The sequence below is a fragment of the Bacillus rossius genome, chromosome 1, assembly GCF_032445375.1.
Source record: "Bacillus rossius redtenbacheri isolate Brsri chromosome 1, Brsri_v3, whole genome shotgun sequence".
In the NCBI taxonomy this organism is placed as follows: domain Eukaryota; kingdom Metazoa; phylum Arthropoda; class Insecta; order Phasmatodea; family Bacillidae; genus Bacillus; species Bacillus rossius.
Window position 1 is genome coordinate 453,409 of NC_086330.1, and position 26,085 is coordinate 479,493.

Here is a 26,085-nt window from a genome sequence, read left to right on the forward strand (position 1 = left end):
AACTGCGAATAGCTCCACATAAGATGGAAGCAATAATGTTGAAAGGAAAGCTAAGCACAGCAAGACCACCAGTGGTGCGATACCAAGGGAGATCTGTGAAGGCAGTTACAGCGCTGAAGTACCTTGGAGTCACTATTGATGCACGTGCCCGGTTCAGGAGCCACATAGCTAATGCAAGCAACAAAGCAATGGAGCTGTTTCACGCACTGAGAGCTGTAGCACCCGCGAATTGGGGTCTAGTGTACGAAACACTAAAAACAATGTACACAGGAGTTTTCCTGGGGATTATCTGCTACGCGGCAGCAGTCTGGTATGCAGAAATAGAAAATGTTCACAGCAAAAGAGTTGCAGTGAGCTCACAAAGAGCAGCACTGTTGACTATAACCAAGGCATACAGGACAACATCTACAGAAGCTCTTCAAGTAATTGCAGGGGAAATTCCGATCGACTTGAAGATAAAAGAGAGAGGTGAACTAGCACTGCTTGCTGCATGGGAGGTGGTCACCCAGGAAGACAGATGGATTGCAAGACAGTTAACTCTAGATGCATGGCAAAAGCGCTGGGATCAGTCAAGTAAGGGTAGACACACGTATATTCTCTTCCCTGATATCCGGAAAAGGCTCAAACAAAATTGGATCGAGCCAGATCATTATGTCACTCAATATCTTACAGGACATGGGAACTTCAAGCATAAATTGTATTCGATGAATCTGGTACAGATTCAACAATGTGTAACATGCGAAGTCCCAGATACAGTGGCTAATGTACTGTATGACTGCTCCAAAACACGGGATATCAGGGAAAGATATGCGGGACACCCTGAGCTGACAGGATTAAGACTGGCTAATATAGACAGTATGTTACAGCAAAGAAACAGCTTCAACATCTGGCGAGAGTATGTGCGAGAAATCAGCAAAAGATTGGAACAATTCGATGTGTGGATGGCAACAGAAGGACAAGTCATAGAACAAGATGGGGAGTAAAACATGTATGAACAACATATGGCCTTTCTCTTGGAAACCTGTTTGCTTTGTCAGGGAAGGCAGAACCGCTGAACCTGTTCAAAAGATTATCCGAGACCAACTACGGAGAACTGACCATGAATATGCTAAACGCTTGTCTGAACTGGATGAGAAAGATCCAAGGCAAAGAGAAGTTATACTACATCAAAAGCGACAAAGGGAACTACTGGATTATGACGTTGAAGTTGCACCAGTGCTTAAACTGGACGAACTCCCAGAGATACATCAGGTGGAAGGACCTAGTCTAAATCCAGCAGCGATTTATGCCAAATTTGAATACGACCTACGAATGTCAAGACTCGATGAGCCCAAGATACAAAAGGCTGCCATCGCTGTCATACTACGCAGTATGTATGGAGGGGATAAGATCAACTTCCCCAACATGGATGCTGTAGACAGGCATATGCTGGCAAGAAATAACATTCCTCTGGAGATCGATCAGTTGAAGGAGCTGTTGCGGGAGAACTTCGCAAGACTAGGAATTAACATCGACTTCCTAGATCTCAAAAGGCAAGCTGAAAGGACTTATGGTCGATACGTGTTTGATCATACACGGCCTTTTAATGGTTACAAACTTGTTAAAAGGTTGTAGAGAGTCTTTCAGCAGGACAAGCCAAAACTCAACACGAACCGGAGGTAACAATTTTAGTCAGATGACAACCTATGGCTATTTTAACCACAGAAGATCTATTCAAGGCATAACAACCTTGTATAGGAATTTTATAGACATGACATCAAGAATTTTACAACAGAAGATGGAACAAGAACGACAGGAAAGGAAACAGAAAGCAGGAGAAGGAAAGAGGTTGCGGATGCAGCAGGAAGACAGAAGGAAAGAAATTTATTATGGACAAGTCAAGAAGGCAAAGATCGAAAACCCAAGACTGGCGGTGGGATCAGTGCCCGCGTTATGTGACTGCATTGGGTACAAGCAACCGTCCCAATGCAGAAGCATACGTGAGATCCCACGTGGCTTGACATGCAGTGTTTTAAACAACCACCGTCGTGCAACAATCTTATGCGTGGACGCAAGAGGAAAAGGAAATTTATATATACTGACAAAGCTTTATTCTGGCTGCTGGCACGGCGGTGAACAGAATGGATAAGTTGTTTTTGGTCGAGGTAAAAGAATGGTGAACACCATTCTAAATTTGGTACATAGAACATCTGAGACCAACATCCAGATGCCCAGCGAAACACCGGCTGTCATCTGGATGAAAAGAAGAAAAGTTAGTGCTCCTGGTATACCCTAACGGGTTCAGACCTAGGAGGTGGAGGCCTGGCCGGGCTTCGGCCCGAAACAACTTGCCAGGTGGCACGCTGCTACCGCGACGAGGGAGCTCGCCCCGACCGGCAGCCAGAGTTCACCCAGGTGTGTGCCTCGCTGGTAGTCCTCACCGCTTGTCAAGTAGTAGCTTACAGTTGGGTTGTATCGCTACTGCCAGGTGGCACGCTGCTACCGCGACGAGGGAGCTCGCCCTGACCGGCAGCCAGAGTTCACCCAGGTGTGTGCCTCGCTGGTAGTCCTCATTGCTTGTCAAGTAGTAGCTAACAGTTGGGTTGTATCGCTACTGCCAGGTGGCACGCTGCTACCGCGACGAGGGAGCTCGCCCCGACTGGCAGCCAGAGTTCACCCAGGTGTGTGCCTCGCTGGTAGTCCTCACCGCTTGTCAAGTGGTAGCTAACAGTTGGGTTGTATCGCTACTGCCAGGTGGCACGCTGCTACCGCGACGAGGGAGCTCGCCCTGACCGGCAGCCAGAGTTCACCTAGGTGTGTGCCTCGCTGGTAGTCCTCACTGCTTGTCAAGTAGTAGCTAACAGTTGGGTTGTATCGTTACTGCCAGGTGGCACGCTGCTACCGCGACGAGGGAGTACGCCCTGACCGGCAGCCAGAGTTCACCCAGGTGTGTGCCTCGCTGGTAGTCCTCACTGCTTGTCAAGTAGTAGCTAGCAGTTGGGTTGTATCGCTACTGCCAGGTGGCACGCTGCTACCACGACGAGGGAGCTAGCCCCGACCGGCAGCCAGAGTTCTCCCAGGTGTGTGCCTCGCTGGTAGTCCTCCGCTTGTCAAGTAGTAGCTAGCAGTTGGGTTGTATCGCTACTGCCAGGTGGCACGCTGCTACCGCGACAAGGGAGCTCGCCCCGACCGGCAGCCAGAGTTCACCCAGGTGTGTGCCTCGCTGGTAGTCCTCACCGCTTGTCAAGTAGTAGCTAGCAGTTGGGTTGTATCGCTACTGCCAGGTGGCACGCTGCTACCGCGACGAGGGAGCTCGCCCCGACCGGCAGCCAGAGTTCACCGAGGTGTGTGCCTCGCTGGTAGTCCTCACTGCTTGTCAAGTAGTAGCTAACAGTTTGGTTGTATCGCTACTGCCAGGTGGCACGCTGCTACCGCGACGAGGGAGCTCGCCCCGACCGGCAGCCAGAGTTCTCCCAGGTGTGTGCCTCGCTGGTAGTCCTCACCGCTTGTCAAGTAGTAGCTAGCAGTTGGGTTGTATCGCTACTGCCAGGTGGCACGCTGCTACCGCGACGAGGGAGCTCGCCCCGACCGGCAGCCAGAGTTCACCCAGGTGTGTGCCTCGCTGGTAGTCCTCTCCGCTTGTCAAGTAGTAGCTAGCAGTTGGGTTGTATCGCTACTGCCAGGTGGCACGCTGCTACCGCGACGAGGGAGCTCGCCCCGACCGGCAGCCAGAGTTCACCCAGGTGTGTGCCTCGCTGGTACAGTCCTCACCGCTTGTCAAGTAGTAGCTAACAGTTGGGTTGTATCGCTACTGCCAGGTGGCACGCTGCTACCACGACGAGGGAGCTAGCCCCGACCGGCAGCCAGAGTTCACCCAGGTGTGTGCCTCGCTGGTAGTCCTCATTGCTTGTCAAGTAGTAGCTAACAGTTGGATTGTATCGCTACTGCCAGGTGGCACGCTGCTACCGCGACGAGGGAGCTCGCCCCGACCGGCAGCCAGAGTTCACCCAGGTGTGTGCCTCGCTGGTACAGTCCTCACTGCTTGTCAAGTAGTAGCTAACAGTTGGGTTGTATCGCTACTGCCAGGTGGCACGCTGCTACCGCGACGAGGGAGCTCGCCCTGACCGGCAGCCAGAGTTCACCCAGGTGTGTGCCTCGCTGGTAGTCCTCATTGCTTGTCAAGTAGTAGCTAACAGTTGGGTTGTATCGCTACTGCCAGGTGGCACGCTGCTACCGCGACGAGGGAGCTCGCCCCGACCGGCAGCCAGAGTTCACCCAGGTGTGTGCCTCGCTGGTAGTCCTCATTGCTTGTCAAGTAGTAGCTAACAGTTGGGTTGTATCGCTACTGCCAGGTGGCACGCTGCTACAGCGACGAGGGAGCTCGCCCCGACCGGCAGCCAGAGTTCACCCAGGTGTGTGCCTTGCTGGTAGTCCTCATTGCTTGTCAAGTAGTAGCTAGCAGTTGGGTTGTATCGCTACTGCCAGGTGGCACGCTGCTACCGCGACGAGGGAGCTCGCCCCGACCGGCAGCCAGAGTTCACCCAGGTGTGTGCCTTGTTGGTAGTCCTCATTGCTTGTCAAGTAGTAGCTAGCAGTTGGGTTGTATCGCTACTGCCAGGTGGCACGCTGCTACCGCGACGAGGGAGCTCGCCCCGACCGGCAGCCAGAGTTCACCAAGGTGTGTGCCTTGCTGGTAGTCCTCATTGCTTGTCAAGTAGTAGCTAGCAGTTGGGTTGTATCGCTACTGCCAGGTGGCACGCTGCTACCGCGACGAGGGAGCTCGCCCCGACCGGCAGCCAGAGTTCACCCAGGTGTGTGCCTTGCTGGTAGTCCTCATTGCTTGTCAAGTAGTAGCTAGCAGTTGGGTTGTATCGCTACTGCCAGGTGGCACGCTGCTACCGCGACGAGGGAGCTCGCCCCGACCGGCAGCCAGAGTTCACCCAGGTGTGTGCCTCGCTGGTAGTCCTCATTGCTTGTCAAGTAGTAGCTAACAGTTGGGTTGTATCGCTACTGCCAGGTGGCACGCTGCTACAGCGACGAGGGAGCTCGCCCCGACCGGCAGCCAGAGTTCACCCAGGTGTGTGCCTTGCTGGTAGTCCTCATTGCTTGTCAAGTAGTAGCTAGCAGTTGGGTTGTATCGCTACTGCCAGGTGGCACGCTGCTACCGCGACGAGGGAGCTCGCCCCGACCGGCAGCCAGAGTTCACCCAGGTGTGTGCCTTGCTGGTAGTCCTCATTGCTTGTCAAGTAGTAGCTAGCAGTTGGGTTGTATCGCTACTGCCAGGTGGCACGCTGCTACCGCGACGAGGGAGCTCGCCCCGACCGGCAGCCAGAGTTCACCCAGGTGTGTGCCTTGCTGGTAGTCCTCATTGCTTGTCAAGTAGTAGCTAGCAGTTGGGTTGTATCGCTACTGCCAGGTGGCACGCTGCTACCGCGACGAGGGAGCTCGCCCCGACCGGCAGCCAGAGTTCACCCAGGTGTGTGCCTTGCTGGTAGTCCTCATTGCTTGTCAAGTAGTAGCTAGCAGTTGGGTTGTATCGCTACTGCCAGGTGGCACGCTGCTACCGCGACGAGGGAGCTCGCCCCGACCGGCAGCCAGAGTTCACCCAGGTGTGTGCCTTGCTGGTAGTCCTCATTGCTTGTCAAGTAGTAGCTAACAGTTGGGTTGTATCGCTGCTGCCAGGTGGCACGCTGCTACCGCGACGAGGGAGCTCGCCCTGACCGGCAGCCAGAGTTCACCCAGGTGTGTGCCTCGCTGGTAGTCCTCACTGCTTGTCAAGTAGTAGCTAACAGTTGGGTTGTATCGCTACTGCCAGGTGGCACGCTGCTACCGCGACGAGGGAGCTCGCCCTGACCGGCAGCCAGAGTTCACCCAGGTGTGTGCCTCGCTGGTAGTCCTCACTGCTTGTCAAGTAGTAGCTAACAGTTGGGTTGTATCGCTACTGCCAGGTGGCACGCTGCTACCGCGACGAGGGAGCTCGCCCTGACCGGCAGCCAGAGTTCACTCAGGTGTGTGCCTCGCTGGTAGTCCTCACTGCTTGTCAAGTAGTAGCTAACAGTTGGGTTGTATCGCTACTGCCAGGTGGCACGCTGCTACCGCGACGAGGGAGCTCGCCCTGACCGGCAGCCAGAGTTCACCCAGGTGTGTGCCTCGCTGGTACAGTCCTCACTGCTTGTCAAGTAGTAGCTAACAGTTGGGTTGTATCGCTACTGCCAGGTGGCACGCTGCTACCGCGACGAGGGAGCTCGCCCTGACCGGCAGCCAGAGTTCACCCAGGTGTGTGCCTCGCTGGTACAGTCCTCACTGCTTGTCAAGTGGTAGCTAACAGTTGGGTTGTATCGCTACTGCCAGGTGGCACGCTGCTACCGCGACGAGGGAGCTCGCCCTGACCGGCAGCCAGAGTTCACCCAGGTGTGTGCCTCGCTGGTAGTCCTCACTGCTTGTCAAGTAGTAGCTAACAGTTGGGTTGTATCGCTACTGCCAGGTGGCACGCTGCTACCGCGACGAGGGAGCTCGCCCTGACCGGCAGCCAGAGTTCACCCAGGTGTGTGCCTCGCTGGTACAGTCCTCACTGCTTGTCAAGTAGTAGCTAACAGTTGGGTTGTATCGCTACTGCCAGGTGGCACGCTGCTACCGCGACGAGGGAGCTCGCCCTGACCGGCAGCCAGAGTTCACCCAGGTGTGTGCCTCGCTGGTAGTCCTCACTGCTTGTCAAGTAGTAGCTAACAGTTGGGTTGTATCGCTACTGCCAGGTGGCACGCTGCTACCGCGACGAGGGAGCTCGCCCTGACCGGCAGCCAGAGTTCACCCAGGTGTGTGCCTCGCTGGTAGTCCTCATTGCTTGTCAAGTAGTAGCTAACAGTTGGGTTGTATCGCTACTGCCAGGTGGCACGCTGCTACCGCGACGAGGGAGCTCGCCCTGACCGGCAGCCAGAGTTCACCCAGGTGTGTGCCTCGCTGGTACAGTCCTCACCGCTTGTCAAGTAGTAGCTAACAGTTGGGTTGTATCGCTACTGCCAGGTGGCACGCTGCTACCGCGACGAGGGAGATCGCCCCGACCGGCAGCCAGAGATCACCCAGGTGTGTGCCTCGCTGGTAGTCCTCATTGCTTGTCAAGTAGTAGCTAGCAGTTGGGTTGTATCGCTACTGCCAGGTGGCACGCTGCTACCGCGACGAGGGAGCTTGCCCCGACCGGCAGCCAGAGTTCACCCAGGTGTGTGCCTCGCTGGTACAGTCCTCACCGCTTGTCAAGTAGTAGCTAACAGTTGGGTTGTATCGCTACTGCCAGGTGGCACAGTTGTACTAGGTCCAGGTGTGTGCTGCAAATTATTGGAATGCGTTGAGGTACCTGAGTTCAGTAATTATATCTTTGTGTCATGCAATGTACTTTAAACTTCCCTAGATGGTGATTCTAAAGGAAAGACATTTTCCAGGAAAATTAAATATCATAAATTATTTTTTATAATTATTTTTTTTTTTTTTTAATTGTTTTTCTTAGAGAGGTTTGTGATACATCAAGTACATAGATTGAAGTTTTAACGAGTGGTAAGGTTAGGTTAGCTACATTAAAAATTGTAGGTACTTTATAATTGGTTAGACTGTAAGTTAGGTCAGATTATTGACATTAAAAATACTTTAACATTTTTGAATAATTATCTACATTAAGTATCATTAAAATAGTAACGACAGTTGGTTAGGATATAAAAGGACCTTATACCTTGTAGCGTCCCCTTTACCATTACTTGCAGAATAATTTGTAAGAAACTAGTATCTATTAGGCATTAACAATTTAGTATGCATATGTAATGGAGTGACTGTTTCAAATGATACAGCGTGTAAAGAATTCAGTTTGTTTCACCTTTAGGAACACAATTTCTGGCACACTATGACTAAACTCAGATGTATCATGGCTTTAATAATGTCCTTTGTTGGAAAAATCAAACTCATCCAAAAATAAATGATAGTCTATATAGTCCACATTTAATGCAAGCTATACAAGTTGCTTCTATATTTACAAGGAAATGTGCTTTTCAGTCATACAATTTTGTTTTATTTTTAAAGAATTAGGTTTTTAAATTGATGTCAGGAATCACATCACTTCATGTTCTTCAGTACAGTCTACACCCAAATACACATCACTTTATGTTCTTCTGTCCAGTCTACAGTGAGATACACATCACTTCATGTTCCTCTTTCAGTTGACATCCTGATATACTGTTTTTCAGTACAGTTTGTATCATGATACACATCACTTCATGTTCTTCAGTCCAGTTGACAACCTGATACATATTACTTTATGTGCTCCAGTTCAGTACACCTTGATAAACATCACTTCATGTTCACCATTGTGACGCCAATCCTAGGGTACCTAAGGCGTTTCCTAGGCCGTTACTAGCCGGCCCTCATCCACCCCACAGCATGTGACTGGTGTGTGCCAGTGTATTGGTATTTGTGCTTTCTTCTCCAGGCTTCTTCTAAAATTGTTTTCTCTGTTTAACTTGACAAGTTTTGACATAAAGGTATACAATGTCATCATAAAGTATATATTTTTAGCTAAATGCTTGCATAATGTGAATTGTTGTCAGTGTGGGATGGTTCAGAAGATACGTAGCATGGACCGGTGCTTCAGGGTTACCAACAAGCAGAACGCTCCTGGCGAGAGCTCTCAGGAGGTGAAGGGGGACTGGTCGATGGTCGATGGTCGAGTGACTGCCTGGAAGCACAGCTGCTGGCCGGCAAAGCAGGGCTAAGCTGACTAAATAAGTCCATCACGGATACTTTCTGGCCTACTTCCTTTAACTTTTCAGTTTTTTTTTTTTAAAATTAATTTTTACACTTCCCTAAAAAATCAGTTTGTCATTTTAAGATCATTCCTTGGCCCGGGGGTGGGGGGGGGGGAGGAGTGTCCCATATTATTTGTTGGAGTTTGCTCTAATTAAAATTGCAATAATTTTTATTCTAAGATTTGTTTAATTTTTTTTTATTTATTACACGTTTCTGTGCATGGCTGGAAATTTTTGGAATGTTTTTCAATCCTTCTTTATATTTTCTTCCATCACAAGTATTGTTGTATACATGTATATGGCCAGAGCAGGTGTGGTGTGTCTGGTGACAGCTGGACCTGGAGATGTCGTTTGCGGACCGCGACGGCGTGCTGGCGCTGGTGGAGCAGCTACTGCGCCAGTGCTGGCCCGGCGACTGTGGCAGCTTGTCCGTGCCGTTCCCCAGGATGAGTCACCGCGAGGCGCTGGACCGCTACGGCACCGACAAGCCGGACACTCGCTTCCCCGTGCAGGTAACTCGCACCCCCCAGTAGCGAGCTGCTGATTACACTGTATCTCATGACCAACAAGAAACACGAGTATGCAAACACTCAGTAAACAAGCCAGATGAGGGAATGGAAGGTATATATACCACCTGTTTTCCAACATCCTCAATCAGATTGTTTGTGCCTGACGACATCGAAACTGTTTTCTTAGTTGCCTACTGTGTTCGTCTGCTCTGTCGTCGTCGTGTTGTCTTGCAACTGTTGTCTACAGTGTTCGTCTGAGCTGTCGTGGTGTCCAGAATACCTGTTCTTTCACATCGCTGGGTTCACCTGTGCGTCTTCATGTTGTCATCGTGTTGTCCATTGTATGTGTTTAATATCATTGTTGGGTCATACTCTTTGTCATTTTACCAATGTCGTATTGTCTTTATTTACTGTTTCATCATTGTTAGCTCTGTGTTGTAATAATTATTTTACAAATTTCTTCCACTGAATTTTCTGAGCTGTCTGTGTTATATTTTTAAATTTTTTGACATCACCTGATTTTGGCTTGTTTGCTGTATGTGTGCATGTTTATCGTTCTTGTCCGTTATTGTGGTTTCTTGTGACCTACAGTGTAATCAGCAATGGCGTGTGTCCAAAACTACTTCTTGAATCAATCTTTCCCATGGCAAGAAACAAGCAAAGATTGTTACAATATTTTACTTTATCACTTAATTTCAGGTGTTTCAGTTTTGACAGGTTCAAGTCTGAATGTGCCTGTGGGAGTGTTACCGCAGGCGTGGCATGTTTCAGCTGCAGGACCTGACGGAGGAGATGCGCTTGTCGGCGGACAGCATGCTGGGGACTGCCTCGGACGCCACCGTGCAGGCTCTGGTGCTGCCCGGGAGCCTGGTGAGGACTGCTGGAGCTCGTGGCCTGACGTCCGGCCCAGATACCGAGCGTCCCTTCGAAAACCAATAAAACACCATGAAGCAAGTTGCTTTCTTGCCTTCGTACTTTTTTTGGAAGTAACTTCAGCCATGCAAACCAGTGTCTGAACAAATTAAGTTTGTAATAGTGATTAGAAAAATAAAAGTAACACAAAATACAATTGGAACAAAATTAATAGTTTTAAATAAAATATTTACTTTACTGTATGGTTTGTCGCTATTGACACAAACAATCACAATTATTGTGAAAATTTCACTTAAATCCAAGATTATTAAAGAAATAAAATGTTCACACAAATTTACAACCTAGCAAGAAAAATGAGAACCAGTAATATTATAGTTGAACTGATTTTCTAAATAAAACATCTTAAATCAAAAATCATTTACAAGAATACATATTAATAATGATGTACATATTACAAGTACAAAAACTATTTCACTAAAACCTTGAAAGTATATAATCAGCTGATATCATCTGAATGAATAAAGCATCATATTAATTCCTCAAAATGGTTTTAACAGCGGTGGAAGGCAGGTCTTGCAGTGTTACTACGAAGCGTGTAGGGTTGGCTAATGTGATGACACCAAACAGGCTGCACTCTTTTCCATTTTACTTTCTATGTACATATAAGCATATGGATTGTGATGTACATGTAATTTCTTTTAAAAAAAAATAGCTAAATTATTTACTAAGATTTTATTTACCACCTACGAACACATTTATTTTATTGATAAGTTTGAGTAATTGTGACAGATGTACAACATTTATGTTTCAAACATAGATGTACACAATAATGCTTGTTTCCTTCTTCCTAGTTCTGACTTTCAACTGCTTTTAAAACAGAACAGACCATACTCATTTAGGTAGCTTCGCTTTATAAATATTGTGAGGGGTTTGGGAAAACATAATTGCATAGGGGTGGTAGTAACAATTATGCAATTATGTAGCGAGTACATATTTGTTAACTTGCCACTCTAATTGCTGCCCAAAAGTGTAGCTTCAACAATAGAGGCATTTAAAAATATTTATTTCCGTGAGGTTTCGTAGAGCATACATAAAGAGGGTATGTTACCGAATGTAACGAAACACGGGCAGTTCTGTGCTAGCGTTTACACACTGTAGTACCCATGAAATGTGAAAGGTAGCCTGCCAGGAAGCAGGACTCACTGTACTGAAGTGCACGCAGGCAACGCAGTAATCCCAGTGAACGTGGGCGGATGGAACTGCGGCTGTCGTGCAGGCTCGCTGGCCGGCCGTGCTGGGCGGAGAGCAGGAGCAGACGGCGAGGGCGCAGTTCCCGCGCACGCGGCTGCTCACGGCGAGCGTGGTGCCGGGCGGCGACTGGGAGCACGGCCTGCGCCAGGTGTTCACGGCGGAGAGCGTCGACGGGCTGGCACGGCGCCTGCGCCCGGGGGACGTGCTGCACCTCGCCGTGGGACCGCGCGACGATGCCGTGAGCCGCCCCCTGCCCCGGGACACTGTGTTGTAGCTGCAGTGCAGTGGTCCACACGTGACTGGTGTCTCCTCGCGACAGCTGCAGCTGCTGGGGCGCATGAGGCTGGCCCAGGCGGAGGCCGCGGAGGCCCGGGGAGCCAGCGTGCGGGCTGAGGGGTTCCACTTCCTGTGGGTGCTGGACTTCCCACTGTTCCACGAGGAGCCCTCGGGCGAGATGGCGAGCCTGCACCACCCCTTCACCCGGCCGCACCCGGAGGACGCAAGCCTGCTGCCCCACCGCCCCCTCCAGGTACCCCCGCGCCCCCCGCACCCCTTCTCCTGGCCGCACCCGGAGGACTCAAGCCTGCTGCCCCACCGCCCCCTCCAGGTACCCCCGCGCCCCCCGCACCCCTTCTCCTGGCCGCACCCGGAGGACGCAAGCCTGCTGCCCCACCGCCCCCTCCAGGTACCCCCGCGCCCCCCGCACCCCTTCACCCGGCCGCACCCGGAGAACTCAAGCCTGCTGCCCCACCGCCCCCTCCAGGTACCCCCGCGCCCCCCGCACCCCTTCACCCGGCCGCACCCGGAGGACGCAAGCCTGCTGCCCCACCGCCCCCTCCAGGTACCCCCGCGCACCCCGCACCCCTTCACCCGGCCGCACCCGGAGGACGCAAGCCTGCTGCCCCACCGCCCCCTCCAGGTACCCCCGCGCCCCCCGCACCCCTTCACCCGGCCGCACCCGGAGGACGCAAGCCTGCTGCCCCACCGCCCCCTCCAGGTACCCCCGCGCACCCCGCACCCCTTCACCCGGCCGCACCCGGAGGACGCAAGCCTGCTGCCCCACCGCCCCCTCCAGGTACCCCCCGCGCACCCCGCACCCCTTCACCCGGCCGCACCCGGAGGACGCAAGCCTGCTGCCCCACCGCCCCCTCCAGGTACCCCCGCGCCCCCCGCACCCCTTCACCCGGCCGCACCCGGAGGACGCAAGCCTGCTGCCCCACCGCCCCCTCCAGGTACCCCCCGCGCACCCCGCACCCCTTCACCCGGCCGCACCCGGAGGACGCAAGCCTGCTGCCCCACCGCCCCCTCCAGGTACCCCCGCGCCCCCCGCACCCCTTCTCCTGGCCGCACCCGGAGGACTCAAGCCTGCTGCCCCACCGCCCCCTCCAGGTACCCCCGCGCCCCCCGCACCCCTTCTCCTGGCCGCACCCGGAGGACGCAAGCCTGCTGCCCCACCGCCCCCTCCAGGTACCCCCGCGCCCCCCGCACCCCTTCTCCTGGCCGCACCCGGAGGACGCAAGCCTGCTGCCCCACCGCCCCCTCCAGGTACCCCCGCGCCCCCCGCATCCCTTCATCTGGCCGCACCCGGAGGACGCAAGCATGCTGCCCCACCGCCCCCTCCAGGTACCCCCGCGCCCCCCGCACCCCTTCACCCGGCCGCACCCGGAGGACGCAAGCCTGCTGCCCCACTTCCCCCTTCAGGTACCCCCGCGCCCCCCGCACTCCTTCTACACCTTTGAAACTGTGAGGTTTACTTCTTTTAGTTCCTTATCGTATTGGAGTGTCCGTGTTTTGTGGTTTTGTAGTCCATGGTTGTCTTTTATTTTGTTTTTTTCCACTTCAGGTGCGTGTGACCTTGATATTTGGTGATTCAAAATGAATACAAATAATATATACAGTATATATATATATATATTTTTTTCAAGTTTGAAATGACAAATATTTCGTGTTTGGAATCGTTCATGTGATTCTTCCGTTACTGTTTAACAAGACAATAGTGAAAAAAAACTTTGAATACTTGTTGCATGTTTAAAAGTCGCTTATTGTTCATATTTTTGTTTAAGTCCCATTAAAACATCAAAAAAGGGTATTCATTTTGAAGGCCTTTCCAATGAAGGCACATCCTAATAGAGAGGAAGGGCCAAATACTAGAATTTGGAATGACTGGGTGCTATATGTGTTCCACAAAAAAGCCAGAGAGAAACCAGTTTAGGTTGTCAATTCCTTTTATCTTTAATAATTATCAAAAAAAATAAATACTTTACGTATACCTCAACTTTCCATATAATATCAGTACTATCTATTAATGATCATGATTAACAATGTAGTAATGTTTCACTTTATTAAGTTTCAAATGCACCAAGCTTATACAAAATAAATAACAGAGCATTTATAACAAACTATCGCAGCAGCGATTCAGTAATTTATGAACACATTAAAATAGTTAATCTGCAAGGGGAAATTATTCCCGAGAAACAAGAACAAAACGAAACAACAAATGCTAGCAAGCGTTACAATACAATTATAAGAACTAGAAGTATGAGTTATATTGACCCCTCGCGATTAAAGTAGGGACACGTTACATAAGACACAATGAAAGACTAAGACATCATTCACTTCTGCGTTAAACAAAACTCGTGAATTAGAATATACGTGTTTTACATAACTATCAAAATTACAAAGTTACTGCATATTTTAAACATCTCGGGGAGACCCAGAATTAACAAATAGAGGTTAAACAAGCCCACAAACAGAAAAGGGCAAAAGATAATTTAACTCAACTCAAAGGAATTTTCAATGGGTGACATCCAAAAGAGAATTTAGAAAACAGGAGCATTTAAGAATTACGTCGCAATCTACATTACGGTAAGGGTCACCGCCCTACTTACATTTCCGTCTCCCCGAAGAAGCTCTCACTACTACATTACAGAATGTTGACTACATGATACCTAGTATTTGGTTTTAGCACTCAAATGAGTTCTACCCAGACTACCTATGAGAATAAGGTCAAAAAATGGCTAACCAAGCCTTATAAATGATCGGCATGATGCAGTGCACATGCGCCAAACCCCAGGAGGGGAGGCCAAGACAGACAATGCACTAATTAGAGGGGAGGGGAAAGGGAGGAAGGAAGCGCCAACGCCCGCCGCGGTACGCGAAGTTCAAAAGCAGCGGACCCGACTGCTTCAATTTGACACAAATGACTTAACCTGTGCTGGAAATTAGGTTTTTCGGCACAGTTTTTTTAATTTTTTATTATAGTTTTTAATTTAATTTTGGAAATTTTATTTTTCAAATTGATTGGTTACATAAGGGTGTAGTTTTTTTTAAGTCGACTGAACCGCGACTCGCCCCTGGTCGACCTTAGTGCGTGCAAACTCCGACAGAGGGAAGTCTTGTACGATAGTTCACTTCGGGCCGGACGACGAGAGTTGCTGGTTTCCGACGCCCCTCCACCCTCTAGGGCAGCGGTTCCCAAACTTTTTCAGCTGGCGACCCACCTTTCCTTATAGTAATACCTCCACGGTCTATTGGTCCATGGTGGAGTAAAAAACCTTATTTTTATCGTATCCCTTTGTTATGTATAAATAATTTAACATCAAATATTGCAAAAAAAATTATATATATATATGCATTTTTAAGATACCGATTGATTATTAATAAACAATTTGTGATCTGATTTGAAAATGTTTGACAAAATATAAGCACTTTGTAGCAAAACAGTTATTTATATAACAATAGATATGTGTTTTCACACAATTCCATTTGTTTCGTTTTTTTTATCTTTTCTGATGGTTTATTCAATGGTTTCTGATAGTTTTAGGATCGAGTCGCGACCCACCTGTAACCCTTTCGCGACCCACTAGTGGGCCGCGACCCACCGTTTGGGAACCGCTGCTCTAGGGCGAGGTCCTTGTTTGAATTAGCGACGCGGCGCCGATTTGAGCGGACTCCGACTCTGCACTCTGGAACGACCGCGCCGGTAGTCCGCTGATCGTGTTTCGGGCTCCGTTCAGTTAAATCAAAGCTGACGCTGAGCAACAGTACTAAGATGTAGTCTGTCTGATCAGAAAAGGGATGTTTCCCTATTTACCTTTTGGTTTTTTATTTTAGTTATCTCAGCATAGTCTCTACGTAGTAATCCAAGTTTCTCCGCGAACCAAATTTCTTGTCTGATGCCGCATACTTTTCTTCTTTTTTTAACCGCAGCATCGGCCGCGCATTGCCCTCCATCTTCCTACCAGGCAACATGGCTGTGCCTAACAACTACTACCCTGTTTTGACAGGGTCCTAGTCCCCTTCCCCCCCCCCCCCCCAAAGAGAAAGAAACCATCATGGGGAACTAAGCAAGCCCGGCGACCTCCAATTTTGAATTGGTGGTTTCGCCAGTGTAAGCCCTCACTCCCGGCCTTTTCGCCATCAGCAACGAACCGCCAGAAAAATCTTCTGTTCGTGAGAGCGAGTGCCAGTGAAAGTTTCTTTTGTTAATTTCCAAATGTAATTCCAGATATCAGATTCGAACCAGTTTATCAGTTTTTATCTCTTCAGCCATCTTAAAATTGTATATGTGAAATGGTTATAACTAACCAATGAGAAGCTAATATGGTGATTACAGGTTATTGTAAAATGTTAAAACTTTACGGTTTCTTTAAGAATGATGTGTTGGAAAAATAATTTTCTATTCGCGGCCCGGGTCGGCAAATGATTAGGTAAACTGAGCTGTCTTTAATAATGGTTAAATGATAGAAGTGTTTTCTCTTTATAGCTTGTAACAGAAAATCTTGAAAACAAACTTTGATCTTAAATAAAAGGATGCCTATAAACGTAACTGTTTGTTTTTATTACGGTACTTAAGGCAATAACGATCCACACTATGCTCCCAGGTCTTGATAGGGAGTTTACAAATTTTCGTTGGACCCACCCCGTGTACGCCTCTGATGTTTAAATTTTGTTCTTAATTATTCTTTTCTGCCCGCCACTTCCAAGGCCTGTTTTGTCGACATCTTGTCAATATTAATAACAAGGACACGAGGGGCACTGACACTGAACACTGAACGTTGGTATATGGCAAACTCTTGACATATGCTGTGTCAAATATTCGTAAGGAAACAAATATTCATTATTTCAAAGTATTAGTACTCAAGGTTGAATCGAATACAAATAGTTCATTATTCATATTCGAAAATTCAGATACTCACACAGGCATAAAAGAAAGACATCCATAGCTGTAACGTTTCGGTAGATTTCGAAAAACGACTACCTATTGTAGACGTTAAAGGGTGACTTCCGGAAAAAATTTTATATGTATCACATGTATATGGACTGAATAACTTCCTCAAATTTGCACCAATCACTTTCAAATTGATACATAAAATCTATGGAAAATCTTTGGTAAGTTCATTAATGGGCAAAATTTGCCTAAAGGGGTAGAAAAGAGTAAGAATTTTTTAAAAACAGAAAAATTGTTATAACTCCCATAGTATAACAAATATCACTTCCATTTGAACGTATTATAACTCGTAGGAGTAATGCAAAAAACTTTTGTGGAAATACATTTTTGATACAACCATAATTGCAAGGGGTGGAAAAAAAACAAGGGTTGGAGAACTAAAAAAAAATTCATAACTCCCTTAGTAGGGAATCCGTTCAATTTATCCTTTCAAATTATTTGTAAATCTTATAACTTTTATTTAAATTTTTTTGTAAGACGAACCACTGCTGCAAGGGGTTGAAAAAATGGCAGTAGAATTTTAAAATTTCATAAAAAAACCTGTATATTGTACGTTATTAAATTAATTTTTATTTAATGTAAAACCTTAAAATATCATGTGCAACTTTTGTCCAAGATAAGTTTTTGTACGACAAACAATTAGGTACTGCAAGGGGTGGAAATAACAAAGGTTGATTGACAAAAAAATTCATTACTTCCTTAATACGCACACTATTAAATCCATTCAAATTGTTTGTAAACCTTATAAATATTATCTAAACTTTTGTTTGAAATAATTTTTGATATGACCAACCATAACTACAAGGGGTGGAAAAAACAAGGGTTGGTAGAATAAAATAATTCATAACGCCTTTAGTAAAAACACAATCGAATCCGTACAGATTGTTTGTAAATCTTATAATTTCTAACTAAAACGTTTCTTAAACAATTTTAATATGATGAACCATTGCTGCAAGGGGTTAAAAAAAAACAGGGGTAGACTTATAAAAAATTCTTGAAACCGTACCTTGTACACTATGAAATCCGTTATAATTTATTGTAAAATTCTATACATTATCTCAAACCTTATGCTGAAACAATTTTTGCTGATACGACCTATTACCGTAAAAACTGAGGGTTGAACAATAATAAAAAAAAAACAATTGTTCAAGTTAGTTTGAAAATATTTTAAACCATCTTAATATTATTTAAATCTTGGTCCAAAGTATTTTTTATACATCTACATATTAGTGCAAGGGATAATAAATAGTGTTTAAAGGTCAAAAAAATTTGTAACTACCTTAGTAGGCATAATTTGAAATTTGTTCTAAGCTAGTCAATGATGGATGCATTAAGTTAAAAACATTTGAAAAATTTCCACTGCATGGAATATGAGAAAATGTTTTATAAGTCATTTTGTAATATTAGACAACAAACGGGATGTCATGTACATAATTTTTTTAATTGTTATAGAAGTTTATAGAAGTTTCCAGAACATTTCCAGGAGAAATAGGTACTTTGAAATCTACCTATGCCTGTAGATTGTGCCAAAACCCAAAAGGTATTTTTTATTTTTAACCTGATATTCTCATGTGTGTGTGTGTTTTTTTTCTCCTAAAAGCTACATGTGTTCTCTATGTAATGCACTTTTCATTTTTCGATGTAGTCCAAATCTTTACACACCAATGTGTACTAGTCTGGCAAAAAAAGCAACAGCCACAGAGGCAATACTTTCCAATCAACCCTCGTACTAAGGCTGGTTTCACCCGACCCGAGACTTGCTGATGGTGGTAGTAGAAGGTACGTAAGTCAACCAGAGTTGGAGGGGTTGCAGATCATCAGCAACAAGTAGGTACTGTTGTGTGATTTTAATTTACCTTTTCTTTTATAGCTAAAGTATGCTTGTTTACAAAAATATTTGGCTTTATAAATATAAAATGTATTTCCTTCTTCAAACCATTAGGTACATATGATTATTTTATACACACACAGAGGTGTATTTTATTGGACAAGGTATGCAATCAATAAAGACTGTGATAGCAATCACACTAAATTAAAAATAATTCTATTAACAGCCTGTATCAAAACATTATAAATGTGTCAAGAAAAAGCAAACTAATGTAAATCTATAACTTTGGGAATGATATTATAGTCTCAGGAACATAGAAAGTAGCTGGTGCCTGACGTACGCACTGAAGCGCTAGGAACGAGCTGTGCGCAGGTGAGAGGACTGCACTACGACCTGGTGCTGAACGGCTGCGAGGTGGGAGGCGGCTCGGAGCGCATCCACGACGCAGTCCTCCAGAGACAGGTGCTGGGACTGCTGGGCATCGACCCCGGCTGCCTGCAGCACCTGCTGGACGGACTGGCCAGCGGCTGTCCCCCGCACGCCGGCATCGCTCTGGGTAACACACGCCCCCTCCCCTCCTGTCCCGTGCCGTAGCGACGGCCGTGCCGGCACGCACCGCCACACCGCCGTGTTGTCGCAGGCCTGGACAGACTGGTGGCGCTCATGTGCGGGGCGGACAGCATCAGGGACGTGATGGCCTTCCCCAAGGGCGTGAGCGGCAGGGACGCCATGTCGGGGGCCCCCGTGCCCCTCTCCCGCTCCGAGCTGGAGCTGTACCACTTGCGCCCCGCCACGCCCAGCTGACCTGGCTTACCTCAGTTACCTCGTCTCACGAGTGTACACAACACGCAATAAAACTTATCTGAACTACCTTCTTCTGCCTTTCGTAATTTTATTAAATTTTGACATATTATTTTTTAAGGTTCTTTTTTTTCAAACTTTAAACTGTTGTGCATTATGAAAAGAAGTTTATTTAGGTCTAACTTATGGTTCTTTAAAGTACACCTGCTACTTAAAATAATGCCCTTATTTGTACAAGAAAATACAGAGAGCACTTATAAAAATAGTGCATATCAAATATTTTTTTTCTTCATAAGAATGTATGTTAATCAAAATTTTAGTTTACAACTTTGTAAGTGTACTTGTTAACTACTAAATATTTATATAAAAAGTTTATGGTATTAATTATAATCTAATACTTTTAATAACTTTTAAATCAACATAAATATTAACATTTTTAGATTATACAATCTAAAATTCAATTACATTGAAAAAGATAACTCGACAGAGCTTGGGCTAACATTTCCTAACTGTTTACTAGTGAAAATTGTGTTAGAAAATGTGGAAGATATATTTCAATTCTAATATTATTTTTAAAGCAATAACCTTAAGTTTTCCTTTAACGTGAAAGATTATTTAACTTGGTAACTGAATTACCTACGGGAAGCCTGAAAGGCCTAACACATTTGCGCACTTCATTCTGATATTTGTCAGAACTGTCGGAACTGTTGGTGTAGATGCGAACATGGCATCTAGTGCTAGTCTCCTTATTGTCACGGTGTCCTCTCCTCACGCGTATAACATCCTTTTTTGAATCCTCCAGCATGAACTCTTCTTCAGCAAAGTTCTGTTCATATATACCAACTGCCAAATTTTCATTATCAAATTCTTTAGGAACATCTTCTGTCCTTGCTGCTGAGACTTCTCAGTTCTAAGCCCCTAACTCATAAATTTATTCATTTGTTTTATCTTATCCACTGCTACCTTATCCTCTGTTTCAATTGCACTGACTTCATGCATTTTAGATTTCCTTTCAAACATATGAGCGCAATATTTGAATTCTTTCCAGCCTGGAGTTTTTTTCAGCTGATCTCTGCATGCATTAACAGTCCATATATCACACTAGATCAGGTAGTAGTTACCATACTACAACAGATATCAGAAATCCTTCCTCCACAGCAACAGCAAACTCCGAAAACATTTGGACGAGAGAAACTGTAATAAATTGTACCTCCACCTTGACAGAAGAATCTGTCGTCGTCCGCGGTCTCGTGTTCGAGTCCGGGCGCGAGTTCTAGCGGGGTGGCTGGTCTGACTAACGTTTTATGTTCCGGGAGGGCGCCAGGCTAGCTCGGTGTCTAACCAATGAGGGTTCGTGGTTCGTTGCCCCAGCGTGGTCCGCTAGAACCGTCGGCGGTCTTGCCTGGGAATTTACGTTAAAGAAGAATGCGTGGGATTGCCGTAGTAGCGACGTGCCTTTATTCAAGGGATTGACGTCACACCATACAATTACTGAGTACAGACATGCCCCTGAGGGCTACTTGTCCGTTGCGGGGTGCAGGCCGGTACATGTTCAATGTTTCGTGGCACTGGTTTCTCGGGTAACAGTATGCAGGCCAAGTGCACTTGATGCAAGAGAGGCGCGCACAGATGACGTGGCGCAAAGTTACATTAACAAAGTACACTTAATGAAAATTAGGCGCGCACAGATGACGTGGCGCAAAGTTACGTTGACAAAGTACACTTAATGAAAGTTAGGCGCGCACAGATGACGTGGCGCAAAGTTACGTTGACAAAGTACACTTAATGAACATTAGGCGCGCACAGATGACGTGGCGCAAAGTTACGTTGACAAAGTACACTTAATGAAAATTAGGCGCGCACAGATGACGTGGCGCAAAGTTACGTTAACAAAGTACACTTAATGAAAATTAGGCGCGCACAGATGACGTGGCGCAAACTTACGTTAACAAGTACACTTAATGAAAATTAGGCGCGCACAAATGACGTGGCGCACAGAGTTTGTGGGCGACTGGAGTCGGCCAGTCCCGTAAGCGATTGTTTCTACGCTGGTGCCGTGCCCACTGGGGTGGTACACGCACCGCCACTAAACTTGGCGAAGTTTTCCTTGCGGGTTTGTGGTCAGCGCGAAGGCGCGTGGCCTTAAGAAAAGTTCTGTGGTTTGCGGGGGACGGCCCGTGCCGTATGCTGAAGAGCGACCCTGCGCACCAGGTGTGGTGCGGGACGTCTTTACGTTTACGCGGTCGGATTAGGTCCTGAACCGTAAAAAACGGACCGGGCACGCACGGAGAGGTGAATAGAAAAAGGTTTGGTTTATGCTAAATGACTATATTTACCGGACGTTACTTGCGATGAAGACAATGGTTGTGGTCTCTCCGTGGGACGTAGGTCCGTCCCGGTCCGCGAGTCGAGTAGAACTGCGGAACTGGCATGGCGTCCGGTGGCGCGTCGGCCCCTGCCGCGCCAAGCTTGACCTCATTACGTTAAAAACTAAATGACTGCGTCTGGAAGAGACTTTAAGGTCGCAAAATTCGTAATTAATTGTTTGAGGGGGAATGGGTGTGGTTCGTCTCTAGTCCACTCGGATTTAGTGTGCTTTATAATAATAATGTCTGGTTTGGCCGTTCGGCTCGGTGGCTCGCTCGACTCGGGTGGGCCACGGCCAGGGGTGCGTTCCGTTAGCGGGAGAGTATACTGGCGGGTGCAGGTCGGGCTTAGGAATGGTCGTCGGTCGGACGACGTCAAATCCAGTGAAGAAAGCTTTAGTATATCATCATATCAGTGTGAATTCAGAAATTTAAAACTAAATTTTCATTGAATTATCTTACGTATGTAAAGACAAAACATTATTTTCTGAAAACATTCAAGTTCTATAAAAAAATGCATACAGAAATAGAAGGCAAAATAAATCATATATCTGGGTTGCCCCTCATACAGTCAAGCCCTTTTATAAGCATTGCTTCTAAAAAATAAAAGAAAAATTCAAGATTTTGCCCTTGCGCAAAAAGTGTGGGACCAGGGTGAGAACGGGAGTGACAATTCCAAGGAACCTTTAATAAGCGATGACATTTTTGGCCTTCGGAAAACCTGAGAGAAATCAATGAAATTTTTAAGTTCACCTACAAATCCTGTCTCTAAACATATGGTGATTATGATGTGATATGTAAGAAACTAAGTATGTAACTAAATTTATGTAAAACTCCCAAACATTTCACCTATAATATATTGATTTTTACGTTAGTTCTTTCTTTTAATGTTAAAATTTGCACCATACTTCTAGCCTATCCTGCACAAACAAGTTGCCGGTGTCACCAGTAGTTGTGTAGTAAACTGTGTCACTCTTTCAGCATGTGCACACCTATAAATGTTGATCAAGCAGAAGTTTTTATTTTACACAGCATTAATTTTCACCATGCGCGTGAGAAGTTATACTTCTTTGGCATCATTAAAAAATAGTTTTTGATTGCATGCAAAAATAGTGCGTGGAGTCCCTCCGCGCGGAAGAAGTGAAACTTCGTAATGTGGAAATGAAAATAGGAAGGGGTAGAAATTGATTTTTAGTGAAATCATATTGTATCAAATCAAACTAAAAAAACTAAAAAAAAATAAAGGAAATAAATTTGTAACGATTCATAGATTGATTTTCAGAGAGAGAGAGAGAGAGAAAGAGAGAAGAGAGAGAGAGGACAATTGAAACAAATATGGCGACACTACAAACTGTCAGGATCTTTATTTTTTTTCTTACTCTCTACTTAGTTCCTTACAAAAGCAAAACTTAATGTAAATGTATAAACGTAATGAATAAATAAAAAAAAGTTTTACTTTTAGTCATCTACCTTTTCTCACATATTGTACAGATTTTTATCAGTTTTGTTGAGTATTTTCAGAAAAAAAAGTCTTACATTGTCTATCTCTACGTTGCCATTTATCCTCAGAATAAACGGGAAATAACACAGCATCTTTTTCCTAATTTGTGCTCCAGTTGTCCGTGTGCTGCACACCCTTCACCCGTGGGGGGGGTCTTAATATTTGTCTTTTCTTACACTTAACCAATAAAAATATGTAATACATTTACAGTGGCAGAAAATTATTTTAAAACTTAATATACTAAACAAATTGATCAAAAATACTATTGTCACTTTTATTAGGACAGAATAACGATTTTATTATTAAGGTTTTTTAGTTGGAAAACTTAAAAAAAAAAATTCAAATATTTGACTGTGCCACACTTTATAACAGTGTCGTTGTGACAACTTCAGAGAATAGATACATGATGACATGCTACTGTGCAACTAAGTGACTGATACATCGAAGATATCTCTAATTAATTTGCAACATTTAATATTTACATTCCATCAAAGATCAGATGCATTTTCATGAATTTTAAGTTAAATTGTGCACTGCCCTCCAAAAAGTTTTAATACGTAAAAAAAAAGGTAACAATTTAAACCCATAACCAAAAAATTATAGTCATAAAAGTTTGTATTCAAGTATCAGCGTCGCACAGCAGTGCTAACCCCGGCTAAATGCGACAGGATCTCCACTTGACTGACTCGGGACTTGCCAGAGTTGAGCCTCGAACAAACGCAGATTCGGCCTCCTCGCCAGAATTTGATTGCGTCTTATATTTGGTTTTCAGAAAATGAGGAAAATAACATTAAAACCGTTCTGGTTCTATAAAGATTTTATCAACAAATGCTGAATCGATTAAAAGCTTATAGCAGGTTCATTATGTGTGATGTGATTGGTGCAATTTGTTTTGTGATGAGGAAAAGCACGAGGAAGTGTTAATAATGTAATTTGATGCAGATATAGTGCAACGTTGATCCGAGTGATTTAGTCTTGAAGATATTACTTCTACAGATATAATGAAATGGTTTATTCTACCTAGCCCCTTCGGACATAAATACCAATTTAAAAAAAAAAACACTGCAACAAGTTTTGTCTTAGCTAATAAAAGGCAATACCTTCTTCTGAAACAGGAGATATAAAAATTTGTTTCCACACTCATTCTGCAATCTTGGGGCATGTTGACTTCTTTGACATTCAATGCACCCAAATAGCTAAGAAAGAATATAAGACTTTATATGTACCTAAGTTATTTTTATGCTTGTATATCACATGATGTGTGCATGAGTGATATACACAAAATAATTTTCTTTTGTAAATGGAACAGAAATATTCATATAAAATTACAGATGTTTGTAAATTTGTACATTTTCATGTATCGAAACACAATTGTGTTTGCAATAATACTGGGTTCTGATTCTTATCCGGGCATTTATGCTTTGTGTTTTACCACTACATCTAATAGTTAAAAAGTTATTTGTTAACCATTCCTTGAATAGCTTTACAGTAAGCACAAAGTATACATAAGCATAATAAAAAATTCTCCAATTATTGATTATTCAATTATCTTTTAGTTAAAAAAATTATCCTCGAATCAATTAAAATGTTAAATTATGCAAAAATTTTTGAAAAATACACACTCAGTATTATGTCTGAAAACGTATTTAATACATGCAAAAATAACCGTCGTCATGTATTCTATAAAGTTACAATATATTTTTTGTAGTATTACAAACTAGTTTTTTTTTTTTGGCAACTGGTTTCCAAAGGAATCTTTTGTTACAATACAGAAATTTTTTTCTGTGCAGTGTGCATGTGTATGAAGCAACAAGAAAGACAATCTAGGCAGCTGTGAAAGTACGCCATTTTGCACAGCACGAACACGTGTACAGCTGTGCTCCCAGGCGAGACGAGACCCCCACCCACCAACCCTCGCAACGTCCGCTGTTCGGGAGACGAGCAGCACAACTCTCGCTACCCAGAGTCTCGGTGCTCTTAGGTTCAAGCTATTGTGAGTGATGTACTAGTTTGAAGTCAATCTGAAGTTGGGACTCTTTTTGACCACTGGCATTACAATTATTATCCTTATACGTAATACTAATACACTCATCACTGACTGATTGTTGACTGAACGAGTTTTTAAGTATTTGTATAATTTTGTGTGCAAGTTTATTTGTATGATTCTGTGCATGAATGATTGTGTTTTTAATAAGAATGAATTGTATGAATATTAGTTAATTCTTCTTTTTATTTTACTTTCTACATTAAGATTTTCTCTATCTTCCATTATGTCGTTCTGTTTTTGAATGAACTATCGTTATGTGATTTTGTGTTTGAATGGCCATTTCTTGTTGGTTGGTATGACCTTAATATGCAATGAAATATGACATATAACTTTTATGGTTCCATTTATTTTCACATTTATAATGAATGCTTCCAGAAAGCGTCGCTTTGCCAATGAAAGACAGAAGAGGTGGTGGGCAAATCAAAGTCAGGAATCGCGTGTGAAAATTTGTGCATTAACTGCTGCCTCTCATCAAGAACGTATCACTCAAATGACACCCAAACAATTAGCCACAATCATGTTGCTCATAACGCATATTGATGGACTTACACCTCAACAATTGGAAGCTCTTCATACTGCCAACACTGCCTCTCAACAACTACGTGTCGAGCGAATGCCACCTGAAGAATTAGTTGTTCATCATATTGCTCAATTCAATGCAACATTACTTTTCATATTAAAACACTAACAATTTCCGATAATTCCTGCATACGCTATTACAATTAACAAGGCCAGTCATTTTACCACGCTGGCATCAAATTGGAACACTACAGGTAATCCCTTATACTAACAAGTGGAAGTATAAAAATTTGTTTCGGACAAAGGTTTGATATGATGTTTAGATAGTTTACAATAAGTCTGAACAAATTTGATATGTATATATAGTAATTTTTATTTTATTTTTAAACCCTGGTTTT

General features: G+C 45.1%; 1 protein-coding gene across 1 annotated transcript in view; it reads left to right on the plus strand.

The window, feature by feature from the left end:
* Window positions 1–19,327, plus strand: part of LOC134530786 (aspartate--tRNA ligase, mitochondrial) — a 32,208-nt gene extending 12,881 nt beyond the window's left edge. Inside the window, exons 8-13 of the mRNA XM_063365992.1 lie at window positions 9,095–9,274; window positions 10,043–10,141; window positions 11,421–11,633; window positions 11,715–11,924; window positions 18,826–19,009; window positions 19,094–19,327. Of these exons, the coding sequence (XP_063222062.1) occupies window positions 9,095–9,274; window positions 10,043–10,141; window positions 11,421–11,633; window positions 11,715–11,924; window positions 18,826–19,009; window positions 19,094–19,257 (1,050 nt within the window). The 3' untranslated portion in view covers window positions 19,258–19,327. The remainder of the gene's footprint in view (window positions 1–9,094; window positions 9,275–10,042; window positions 10,142–11,420; window positions 11,634–11,714; window positions 11,925–18,825; window positions 19,010–19,093) is intronic.
* Window positions 19,328–26,085: the final 6,758 nt, after the last annotated feature.